The sequence below is a fragment of the Diadema antillarum genome, unplaced genomic scaffold (genome assembly GCF_040938485.1).
Source record: "Diadema antillarum isolate AM-2024a unplaced genomic scaffold, OU_Dant_1.0 scf00000062, whole genome shotgun sequence".
NCBI classification, from domain to species: Eukaryota; Metazoa; Echinodermata; class Echinoidea; order Diadematoida; family Diadematidae; genus Diadema; species Diadema antillarum.
The window spans coordinates 67,561-80,817 of NW_027270951.1; the positions used below are offsets into that span (position 1 = coordinate 67,561).

General features: G+C 37.8%; 1 protein-coding gene across 1 annotated transcript; it reads right to left on the bottom strand.

Moving 5' to 3' along the window:
• Positions 1–412: 412 nt before the first annotated feature.
• On the bottom strand, positions 413–9,218 carry LOC139716147 (uncharacterized). Its single transcript, XM_071627706.1, has 5 exons — positions 9,119–9,218; positions 7,668–7,858; positions 4,469–4,912; positions 2,617–2,719; positions 413–1,035 (listed from the first exon to the last, which is right to left on the bottom strand). The coding sequence occupies exons 1-5, from the start codon at positions 9,121–9,123 to the stop codon at positions 432–434; spliced, it is 1,347 nt and encodes a 448-aa protein (XP_071483807.1). The 5' UTR covers positions 9,124–9,218; the 3' UTR covers positions 413–431.
• Positions 9,219–13,257: the final 4,039 nt, after the last annotated feature.

Here is a 13,257-nt window from a genome sequence, read left to right on the forward strand (position 1 = left end):
TCAGTATGCTTGATATTAGTTGATTTATACACTGCCATAGCTACATGTACACTTCGCTATATATAGCTCGCTGAATTATCTTTTCTTATTATTTTGGTTGCCCCCTGCCCCTACCCCTCCCCCTACCAATTATCGCCGACATAATACAAGTTACAGTGTTTTAAAGACCGAAGAGGTCTGTTCTATAATACATCCATAGAATGTGAACACTCTCTTCCATACACGTCATGTATTGTACTAGGTCATCTAATAGATGCACCTATTCAGATCAAATTGAGGAAGGCCAGCTAGTCGAGTCAACCGTGCCACATGATTATGGAAAGAGTAATGCCGCCCTCAACGTTTACTGCACGCAGAGGTTCCACACTGCTGCCGCCGCGGGAGATGGATTAAACTTTTCTTCCTCCTCCTCCTCCCCTTCTTGTTCTTCTTTAATATTCATCTTTTTCCTCTTCTTCCTCTTTTTCCTCCACGGTGTTGTTTTTCTCTTCCTTTCTGCTGTTTGATTCCCTCGTCTCTAGCTCGTCAATGCTCTCCTTCTCACCACTGATAAAATCATTTGTCACTGATTCGCTGTTCTTATTGTCAAGCTTGGTAGAGTTTTCGGCCTCTTTCAAGAGTTTCTCTTCATCAACCATTGAGTTTCCACTTGACTCTTTTCCCAATTCCTCCTTGTTCTTTCCAGTCGTTTCCATCGCGTTCTCCTTTTTCTCCTCTTCATCACACTTCTTTTCACTTTTTTCAATCCCGTCTGCCTTTATATTATCTCTGTCATCCTTGAAATTTTCGTTGATGATTGAAAGTTTAGCGAGCGCCACATCTTTGGAGTCACCTTCGGAGTGTCCTTCGCTTTTCTCCCCTGCTGCGGGAGCATGATTCGCTTCTCGCTGGATGCCGTCCTCCTTGCCGTTACAATTATCCGTGTTACGGAAATGATCGTGCTGGCTGCCGCGGCCGTCGTCGCCGTTGTCGTCATCGTCCTCATCGTCCACGATGACGGACATGCGGATTATTCGGTGCGAGAGTTTGTACGACCTATAGCGTGAAAGAACATAAACACACAAGAAATTACGGACTAACGTTATTGATAGCCTTATCAAACTACATATCAAACTGATTATTATTGATCAAATCAATCGAAAGACGTTGAGTGAAGAAAATGTGCATAAACACACATACATAATCTATATGCATGTATTTACCTATCTTTTATGCTTGGAAAGAACTTGGAGATATAAAAGGCACGCATGTAAACGAAAGATCTTTCCAAAATGATATTATTACCAACCTTCAATTTTTTGTTGCCAATGGAAATGAAATCAATTAAATTCAACTCAATTCCTCGGTCATCATTATTTTAGCCAATGTAGCTGCGAATTGATATAATGTTGAGGTGAAAGTTGAAGCCTATTCTAAGTTCATGTACATCTAACAATAGATTGTCTAACGTAGTGTGTTTATATTATTCTCTTTATATTCCGGTTTGTGATATTTATCATGGTGGGTTTCCTTTTTGTTTCTTTGCTCAATTTGTTCGTTTGATTGCTTCGTAGTTTACTTGTAATTTTAATTAGTTATGATTTCCTTCTAATTTGCAGGCAAAGCTGATAGTTGCCGGAATCGTTGTAGTGGTTACTAATACTTCGCGAAAATTATACCACTGTTGTATTTACATAATAGAAATTGTCATCATTTTGATTACAAGTATGTTTATGATTATTATTAGTTTTATCATAATGAATTAGCATAAAAATGATATACAGGACTAAGTGGATCGGTGAGAATTGGATGCGCGAGTTTAACTTTGGAACTGTTTAAACCATGGGCACGAGCGCAGCGAGTGGGTTCTAGGCTGTTCCAAAGTTAAACGAGAGCATCCAATTCTCACTGATCCCCGAAATAGGCCTGTTCATCATTTTTGTTATAAAATAGGCCCGTAATTCATGAAATACGACCATTTTCCCCATCATGCATCCGGTACACCTACAACACTAGATATACAAGACTTGAGCCATGCGTTCGGATGGTTCAGTGCCATTGTGTGGATCAGTAAAAATCAATGCATGACAATTGACCAATCAGATTGCAGAGATTCTAAAGCCCATTTTATAATAGTTGTAATACTACAAGTGGTAGTAGTAATAGTAGCCTATAACTTATAACAGTAGTGAATAGTAGTAGTATGTAGTAGTAGCAGCAGTAGTAGTAGTAGTAGTAGTAGTAGTAGTAGTAGTAATAGTAGTAGTAGTAGTAGTAGTTGTTGTTGTTGTTGTTGTTGTTGTTTTAGAAGCAGTGGTAGCAGCAGCAGCAACAGTAGTAGTAGCAGTAGTAGTATAGGAGTAGTAATAGTAATATTAGCAGTAGTACATGTATAGCAGTAATGACAGTAGTGTCATTGTTATTACATACATTGGCACGGTCTTAGTCATTTGTGCAATATTAGAATTAGTATTATCATTGATGAAGATCGACAGGACCGTCCACACAGTTATCATTTGCATCGCTGCCCCAAAGTTGTCATTCTCAACATATAGCCAATAATTCATAGTTAGGTCTGCGATGCCTAGGGATCATTAATTTTTTAGAATGTTAGGTTTTGGAAAATCAAACACTTGCCTCTTTCGTGATCTGTAGTAGGCCACAGCTAGAACAACTCCCAGTAGAAGAAAGGCTACTGGCAACAGTGTCGCGACTATTATGGTGTGCCTATTGTCGGCATCTGCAATAAACACACAGAGCGAAAGCAGAATGGATTGTTTGTGATATTAAAGGGATAGTATAGTTTTGGTTGAGGTTGGTGATTCAGATTTTCACTTTTTGTAGGATAATAAGGACACCACTTATGAAATATGAAAGAGCCTACAATTCTAAGAGAAATTCAAAGTTTATTTGATGAAAATCGGTTCGGAAACGGCTGAGATACCAAAAAAAAAGTGCAACATAGTGATTCTAATAAGACCCACCTTTTATTAGGACCGTTTTATTTTGGGGGAGATATCTCAGCCATTCAAAACCAATTTTCACAAACTTCGAATTCCTCTTAGAATTGTGTGCTTTTTCATATTTCATTGGAGGTTTCTCACGGACCTGCGGAAGAACAGTCTCCGGGCTGAAGTAATTGTATATCATGTCGTGCTTAAATAAATGAATTCAATCAAATCAAATCAAAACTTGACAAGTGTCATGGAGAAATTAATGGTGATCTTCGTTTTCATTGTTCATGCTATTATTATTGAGTGTAAGTCCAAATGTGTTTCCCCACGCAATTCTGTCAGTTTCTTACCATTGTCGTGACAATGCTACCGAAAAAAAAATAATCAATAGGCAGGCATGAAGAAACAGATTAATCATTTTGAAAATGCTTCCAAACGTGACCAATCTGCAGTCTGTGAGTGACCGAATCTACCGTAGGTAATGATATGTAGAAGTGGCAGAACGATGTACACGTATGTACTATAGGCTTTACAGCCTTTGGTTCTAATCTATTGTTCACAGACATCTCGAAAGTGGTAGTATTGTCAAAAGGTGTGCATATCAGGCTGTTTCTCTATCCATTTGAACATCACTACATACAGCTCAGGGTAGCAAAGGTACACCAACTTCGAACAAACTATAGTCATCAAATCCATCAACTGGGTAAAACCTGTGGGAAGCCTGAGTTTTTGTGGTGGTTTTTTTTTTTTTTTTTGAACCAGCAATTTTCAAGGTTTTCATGTCAGCATCGAAAAGAATACGTGATTATATATCAGGTCACAGTGGTCGAATGCCGTTTTGACTAGAAAAACACTACTGCAGTAACCTGCCATTTCTATCACTCTGGACTAAGTGAATGGATGAATAAGCGATTTTTGTTGTTTTGTTACTTTGCCTCACAATCCAGTCCGCATAGAAATTTGCGAAATAGATCAAATTTGCGAAATAGATCAAGTTGAACACACGAATCTTTTGGGTTTTTTTTTCCTTTGGCCTGTAGATAACTTTTCGGTCCTGACTAAAAATCCGTTTCTTATCATGGTCATGGACCTCCGTTTTCTCTTTCAAACTGCATGTATTTGGTGAAAACATGTGTAACTTTAAAATTCAGTAACTTTCTCTCTTTTTATTCTGTTCGTTCTGGATGAAATCATCATTCTGTCTGATGATTTAAACATACTTTTTTTGTTATCATCTATCATCTATCATTGTATTGTATTGTCAAGTTATTTTCGTCACCAGCTAAATTGGACGCAATTACAAATAATTATTGAATTCAGAGATGACGATATAAAGTAGTGTACCCAAAGGAACGAAATGATATCTCTTCATTCAACCCAACTAAATAAAAAACGAGTGAATGAAACCAAAATTAACACCTCCCCCCCCCCCCAAAAAAAAAAAAAAAAAATGAGAAAGAAATGCTTTCATTTGTAACGATAGTTGCTGACGTTAATCATGAACAAACATGAAGAGAGAAGTTTTACTTAAGTACCTCTATCAGTCGGATAAATGTACGCCTGCGTTCCAGTAAAAGTTGTCTGTGACGAGGACACTTCTCGCCCAGTCGTTGTGGGTGAAGTCAGCTTAATACTGCTGGATGTTGAGGATGCTATGAAATCAGGTGGCGATGTTCCACGGATCGTGGTTGTTGACGCTGATGTTGCAACTGTTGTTGGGTTTGTTGTCGCTGTTTGCTTAACAGTTGTAGGTGGTTGTGTTGCCGTAGTTGTCTTGTGGTCAGTGACTTCAGCTGATGGCGTTGCAGCTCTAGTTGAAGAATTTGTCGGCAGAGGAGGGGAGGAACTTGCATTGGGCGACGGTGACGCTGTCAAGATCTGAGACAATATAGACGTTGAGGGCGTCGTATTTGTAGTCCGTGAGGGGATGCCCGACTTGGATTCCGCCGTAGGCGATGTCACAGACCCTGCTGCAGCTGCTGTTGAATGAAGTCAATCAGTGTGTAGATGTTAATAAAAAAGAAAAGAAAGATATACTATGCTCTCTGCTCCCAGGTCATTTTTACATATCAATTTGATTTTTTTTTTCCATTTCTCAACTAAAGCGTTAAGTCTAAATCAAAAGAAAACTGGAGCAGCTGTAGTAAGAGCAATTAACGTTATAACGTGTGTGGGTTGTTGTTTTTTTTTTCGATCTAAAAAACAAATCACTGATAGAAAATCTTTATCACCTTAACCCTCAAATATTATACGAATCAGACCAGAAAGATTACTGACATTGCCATACATTTATGAAAGCAATGTCAATTTAGTTTTTTTATTATTGTTTATGTTTTTATCTTTCTGTCTATCTATCTATCCATCCATCCATCTACCTCTCTATCTATCTATCTATCTATCTATCTATCTATCTATCTATCTATCTAGTATCTATCTATCTATCTATCTATCTATCTATCTATCTATCTAGTATCTATCTATCTAGTATCTATCTATCTATCTATCTATCTATCTATCTATCTATCTATCTATCTATCTATCTATCTATCTATCTTCCTACCTACCTACCTACCTACCTACCTACCTACCTACCTACCTACGTTCTCTTATCAGCATTTTGCCGATATTTTTTTTTTCGGTACCACAGTCGCTTGCAAACGCCTAAAACTATACGGAAATACGCGCAGATGGTTCTTATTATGATCGTAGCCTATGCGTGTACAAAATACTCTTGGTGTTGATCAAACTCACTTCCCTGTACGATGTTCCAAGGATGTAATCGTATAGTAGCATAAGATTATATTTGTTTTGCATCTTTCAAAAAAAAAAAATAATAATGCTATGCGTGGCTCAGTGTCCAAATTCCTGATTCAGTGATTCTTTGGTAATCTTTGTGACTTATTGGGCATTTGTGTAAATGCTAAATGCACAATATTATTGTTAATATCTATATGAAGGGCTTGCAATCAAAAGGCGCTATGCCCATTGCAAAATGATGGATTTAGCGCCTTTTGAAGCAAGCTCTTCATATACACAATTTGTTATGTACAACTTCCGCAAATTTGACACTCGAGTCAGGGCGACATACTAGTAGTTTGTGGACTCAATCACTCGTTATTTTCGAGCATTTGAAATCGTTCTGAACGGTCAATTTATAGCATCTAGCGGTAAAAGAGCAACCTTTCATTTTAAAGAAATCCTCTGTTCTTACGTCATTCTCCTTCTTCTTGATTTCAGTTTATTTCATTTGCACTTATTTAATTTTTATTTAGTTAATTAGTTATCTATCATTATATAAGACTGATCAGCAGTACCGAATTGAAATTATCAGTTAACAAACGTGTTTGATATCAACAATAATCAAAATATATAATGCAGACAAGCATATACGTATGTTGAATAATAGCTTTGAAAATTCTGCGAACAAATATGAATTTGAGTGCAATTCATACGATTAACCCTCTGCATTCCCTATCCATAGGAAGGTATATGAAATGAGTGCACATTTGCCGTATTGACACTGAGAGGGTTAATCCAAATAATTGTAGCAGTGGATTAACTACACATCTGTCCTTGTCAGAGGTACGTCTGTATTTACATGACTCTCAAGATCGAAGGTTTATATAGGCATGGATTGCATTGGTCAAACAGCAGTCTGCGGAAACACTGAGTAGTTACGTTTTTCTGAGGATTCAAATGACTTATCCAACTATTTAGGTTAAAAAAGGACCACTAAAGGCCGTTCACCCTTTCTTCCTCCCAATTCATTCATAATGAAAAAAAAAGACGTCAAACAAATCTGATAAAACTAAAAGCTACCTACTGTGAACTCTTGAACACAAATCTTGAAAATTAACCTGTATTGGTGCCTTCCCTGTTGGATTTCTGGTTATGTCAGTTTTATTCTCTCAATCAATTATCCTCTTCATGGCCTAAAATAGTGATACTTGAATACAGAAGCGAGACAGATCAAAAGCACAAAATATGCGTTAATCTAAACAATGATTTTGTGAGTGCAGGTTTTGGAATGGGACAGATAAAACGTCACTAATGGGAAAGCTGACTTTCACACTAAGTTGTGTAAATATAACTTGGCCTATGTTGAATTTGAACGTAATCGCTTACGAGAAATATAAATAAATGAATAATTAATAATTGAATTATCACAAATTCAAAAGATTTACAATATTTACAAAATTTCCAAATTGAACTGTAAGATAATAAATATGAATGATGACTGTGGTTTAGGATCTCTATAATCGGCAATTGATTTACAAGCATCCTCATTATCACTCCTGCAATGGGACGCATAAATAAATGAAAATAAGGGCGGACAAGTTTAAAGGTATTGTTTACCATTGGAAGCTGTGATTTAAAAGAAATGTTCAAGTTATCACATCATTTTGATGCATATGTGTAGGTCAGTTGTATCAGAAAACATCTTACCATATAAAAATTTCGCAATAAAGCCTAAAATATGAGGAAATTTCCCTATTTTTTGACTAAGCCATATAGCTGTAGACGGTTTATTGTAGAACCAATGTTATTATGACTATTGGTCACATTTTGTATATTCAACAATACTTAACATTGATTATCATACTGATCAACGTTTTGACATTGGTTGTTTCTATCCCTAACTCACATTTTAGAGCTATATTTGTAAGCACTAAAGCTGGATTTTTGTTTTATCTGTAAATAGTAAATTGTCTGATTATGCCTTTAAGGTCTTACATGCACTCGTCGAAGATGCACTGGCTGCTTTGCTTGTCCCTGTTATTTCGTCAGAGGCTCCCGTTTGACTGACTTTTGATGATACTACGACGGTTCTGGTGTCGGCGGTGGTGGCCGCGGCGTTCGATGGGGACACACCTAGAAGCCCCGACGTGCAAATCACGGCGACGATTGTGCTTAGCGTAATCATCCTGATATTAGTCAAATAGAAACCGAACAAGATATTCATTAATTGGCCTCATTGAAAGAAATGTGGTAACACGAATAGGTGAAATGAAAACTAAACACTTATCAGTAATGCTTCGAGACACAGCATGGTGATAATTCCCTCTTGACAGCTTGATGTAGCGCGAGATTTCAAAATATAACTTTATGCACTCGTAAATCAATTTTCTCAACGTTATAACGTTAGGCCTTTCTTTCTCTTTCTCTTTCTCTTTCTCTTTCTCTTTCTATCCCTCCCTTTCTCTCTCTATCTTTCTCTCTCTATCTCTCTCTCTCTCTCTCTCTCCCTCTTTGACACTCACTATCATTGTCACTCTTTCTCCTCATCATGGTTTAATGTGTTGGTGTTCAGACAGTTCAGCTACATAGTCCGTCGGTTGAGAATGATAAGGGCGTTAAGTTGCCACAAAACCCATAGTGTTCAAGATCACTTAACGCTCTTCTCATTCTCAACAGACGTCTACACTCTGAAAAAGACATAATGTTCTGCACATCTGAATAGCTTACGAAAAGGTACATCAGACTATTATACCGTAACGCTTGAGAACCAGGGAAATTGACGAATTGAGCAAAATTGATACATTATGCAAGATTTTAGTATTAAACTTTGAATTGCAGGTTGAACAAAATATGATTTTAAAACAATCTAAATACCTCATGCTGCGTTTACACCATATCAATGGCGGCCACTGCAGTCACGTTTAAGGCCATCCCCGTGGATACACGTGATGGACGTAAGACAACGCGGTGGGACGGGATGGGTAAACGTTACACAGGCCGTGATTGCCGTGGATGCCGTGTCAGATTTTTGAACAGCACTGTCAAAAATTTTGCCACGGCATTCCCGGTGCTTAGGAGAAATCTAGTAGACCTTATTAAAACGGGATGAACGCAACAAAACGTGACAGTATGTAATAGGCCGGACCAGGCGCCGTAAGAACGGCGTCTGAGAGCTACGTGTTCATCGGAGCGAGGACTGGAATGAACATGACTGGAATGTGTCACTGTATGTAGGGGAATAATTATTCTTTGCATGGCGCAATACGTTACGGGCAAGCGGGGCTGGAAAATGGTGTAAAAGTACCATTACTTAAAAAGGTTCATATCTATAGGCATACTAAGTTGACGAACACTTCGCATTTTGATCTTAAAGTTTTCCAATGTGCTCAATGGCAAAGGCCTAGCTCTCAAACATTTTTGTTTATTTATTTGTTTGTTTCACTCACCTCATATTGGTGGAAGGGTTGCCAACAGAATGCCTTAAAATCTCCTTCAACGAGTCTTGGACTGATAGGTCCGGGGAGCGTCCGGCGCGGGAATGGTTTATCCAGGGTGTGGCGTCCTGAGGTACAAGAGACGATGGTCGTGCATGCCGCACCAAGTCTGTAGCTTCCGCGTACCACAATCTATCGACTCTTTTCACCGTGGTCACGTGGGTATAAAAACTCAGCTGGTCACATGACTCCCCGCGCTTTGAAGGAAAAGAAACCAGGCCACTTCTTTACTTGTGGCTGATGTTTCAGCGTTCTTCCTCCGTTTAACGATGACTCATTAAGTATTAAGTATCAGTTACAAATATTTGAAACACGATATATTAAAGGGTACATGTAACTGCGCTTTATTATCTTCATATTCATATAAATAGGACCTAGTATGTGAACATTTTTATTTGAAAAGATGTCCATATTATATTCAGAGAGACATTAATAAGATAGATAATCTATACTGTGGATTTCAATATATAATGGAAAGAAAGGACGATGCTTCTAAAATATTTTTATGTAGATCTGTGCTTTCAGAGGTATGCTTTTTCGTTCGTGCCAGCCAGATCTACTTGTAATTATTTTACGACTTACTTACAATAATCATTGGTTTTATGATGTGCCATTAAAGTCTTTGTGATATATTATTATGTATACCAGGCAGTGTCTTAATTGTCTTAAAGTGTCTTAAAGTGTTTTCATTTCTCAAGCCACATAGCGCTCCTTATGAACCTTATTCTATATTATAATTGGGTTGGTCATTGGAGACAATTTGCACAATTTTGCAAACGAAGAACAGACGAAGAAAGATAAAAATCCGTGCGATGAACCCACAGGCGCATTGATCCATTTTCATGAATCATTGAATATTCATAATCACTCGTTTAAAAACAGGCGTGCACACACTGGCAGTTGTCCTGCCTATAACATACATATATATATATATATATATATATTTTTTTTTTTTTGCACACGCACTCAGCCTTTAAAACAGATCAGAGGGATTAAATGTTGTTTGGGTATGGGATTTTATTGCATTTTTCCCCCATCTTCAGCCATTTCCTCTTTCGTTTGTGATGCATTGATTATATTCCTCCGTAACTCCAAGAATACACGACTTGAATTGCAATAACAAGGAAGCTGGAATATGAACTCCACACAATATTTTAAACAACTTGATCTGCTCACACGGTCATCGGTTACGCGGTTAATTTCTTTTCTCTCGCTTAACTCCGAAACAATGTGATGCGAGAGCACGATTTGAGTGTTTTCAAGTAAGGAACTTGAGATTGCACTCATCGTTAACAACAATCAATTTAATGTTGCCAAGCAAAGCGAAACATTCACACAATAGATTTAGATTTCATTCGATTTTATTTCATCCTGATACGAGCTGAAGTGTGCAAACACAAGCCTACCTTCATCTTAAAGAGTGGGGGCAACTTGATCTGAAGTGTTATAATCTTTACTAATGTTTATTTGGCAAGATGTTTAGGAAGTACCTAGAGAGAAGTGCCTTTTACTGGATACTATACCCTTGGTTGCCAAGCACAACGGAAGCACAAAGATGCCACTTGAATATGATATGGGCGTGTACTGTATGCGTCTATACTGCGTACTATAAACAAGTCCAGCATAATAACGGAAGTCTATTCACCTCCTGCTTTAGTGACCTCATGCACCAGGCAACAGAAGCATATGAAACAAAACAGGGAGTTGTGAAGAAAACGTCATCGACCAAGTGGGGGCAGCATTTTGCGCAAAAGTTCTCTTTCCCGAAACCTTCACCCTGTACTATACACACTTACTGAAGGGAGAATGACACCCGTCTACGTAAGTACGCAATGAGGATTTCAGGAATGCAGCAATATTAGTCAAACACATCAGTGGGGTTTGAAGAAAATAGGACAATTTTTGTTCAGTGCCCCGATGGCTGGATGAGAAGACTGCAAAAGTTTGTGACGTCAGTGTATGGACAACGATGCTTGTATACAGAAAATATGAGGAGAATTCAGCATATTATAAAGTTTCTCTTTTTTAGCATAATGAATGAGCACTTTGACTTTGCCTCTTCCCGGAAGCAGAGGGAAATGAAACCGGCCTGAACATGGGCCAATGTCGGTAAGAATTCCAGGAAACGTGTTAAAGGGTGTGTATGCAGTTCTGGTCGAGGTGAGGATATAGCTTTTCACGTTTTGCGAGATATTCAGAAACCACTCTATGAGATGTCAAAGAGCATGCAATTCTAAGGGGTATCAAAAGCTTATTTGATGAAAATCGGTTTTGAAATGGCTGAGATATCCAATGAACAAGGTGAAACAAAGAGATCCTAATAAAAGGCGTGGCCTGTAGTCTTTTATCATTATCACTTTTTTGGATATCTCGGCCATTTGAAAACCAATTTTCATCGAATAAACGTTGAATCCTTCTTAACATTACATGCTCTTTCATATTTCATAAGAGGTTTCTCGTTATCTCACTTAGGAATGTAAAAAACATGAATCCCCACCTCAACCACTACTGTATAGCTCCTTTAAGCCGTGTATTTTAAGAAAAAAAATGAGGAATTCTTTGCAGAATGCTGCGGAAGATTTACATGCTTTTGCTGTTCCCTTTGTCCATGTATTCTGAGAAGACGGCTGGATAGCCCATTTAATAGCTGCACTAGCTGGTCTTCCATGGGGTCCATTTCGATGTTAGGCGGGACCACTTCACCGAGTTATGCACCCTGCGATGCACGAGTGAAGCATGATCTTTAAATGATCTACGTGAATGAGTTCTGACTCCCTCTCTCTCTCTCCTTCTCTCCCTCTCTCTAACATACACATACACACACACACACACACACACACACACACACACACACATGGTATCTCCATTTTATGTCCTTTATCCGAGGGACAGAGTGTTTTGGCTCTTACTATAGAAGGGATGGTATAATTACACACGACATTGCTCGGTTATAGACTCGGGAATCGAACCCGGGTCCTTTGAATCTGGTGGCAGACAAATCACCAAATCACGGTCCTCAAGTGATGTACAAACATTTGCCAATATCTTAGAGAAACAGTAACTTAAAAAATGCTTTGCTTATCTAAGTAATAGTTACAAGTTTTGCAATTGACGAGCTGTTACAAACTCTGCAATTTGGAACAATTTGTTAAAACAATTATAATCGAAGAATGTAGCACTCAATTAAATCTAATTACATATAATCATATATATATATTATGTTTTTATATGCAAACCTATATTCTCGAGGACCAGTCCTCTTCTGAGAGAGCTACACTGTCTTCCAATTCGTCAACGAATATCTTATAAGATTTTTCTGATTGTCTTTAAATCAAAACTCAAGACGCATTTTTTTTGTCAAATATATAAGAAGCTTTGCAGCGCAGAAGAATGTAGTCACTATGTACATAGGTTTTTTGTTTTTATATAATATATACATATAGCGAAAACTTCCTTCCTTGTTTCATAATATATATATATATATATATATTTATTTATTTATTTATATATATAACATTGTTATATCTGCTCTTATACCATGCGAAAAAGTAGCAATCAATAAACAGAAATAAATATTCTACAAAGATATTATACCTAATCAAAGAAATGTGTCTTTTAGACTTCACTGCCTAAAGTGCGATTTAATTCATGTTCATGTTAACTGTGACTATATAATGATATTATTTATCCAACTCAGATAAGCGGAAATCAAAACATTTTATCTAGGTCAGACATTAGATAGGACAGAAATGGAATTGCGCGCCTTTTCGTCATCAGGATAAAAATGTTTGGGTGTGTCTGTCTGTTTGCAACAACCTTTCACCGACTTTCAAGGGGAACACTACTGTAGGGCTCCGGGTTCGCTCTCATGTTCTTAGAGGCAGTACAACTTGGTGGTATTCAGGAGGCAGCTGACGCAGGTCTTGCTTGTACGAGATCTGCTGGCGAACTGTCAGTTTTTACCTCTGCCATTTTTACCTCTGAGATTTTTACCTCTGCCATTTCTACCTCTGCCATTTTACCTCTGCCATTTTTACCTCCGCCATTTTACCTCTGCCATTTTTACCTCCGCCATTTTTACCTCCGCCATT

Bases quoted from the DNA above. Each gene is read 5' to 3' on its own strand.
- LOC139716147 (XM_071627706.1), bottom strand. The intron at 2,720-4,468 runs GTACTTAAGTAA...TGTTTATTGCAG, and splicing joins CATTTATCCGACTGATAGAG to ATGCCGACAATAGGCACACC. The intron at 1,036-2,616 runs GCAAGTGTTTGA...TTCACGCTATAG, and splicing joins TACTACAGATCACGAAAGAG to GTCGTACAAACTCTCGCACC.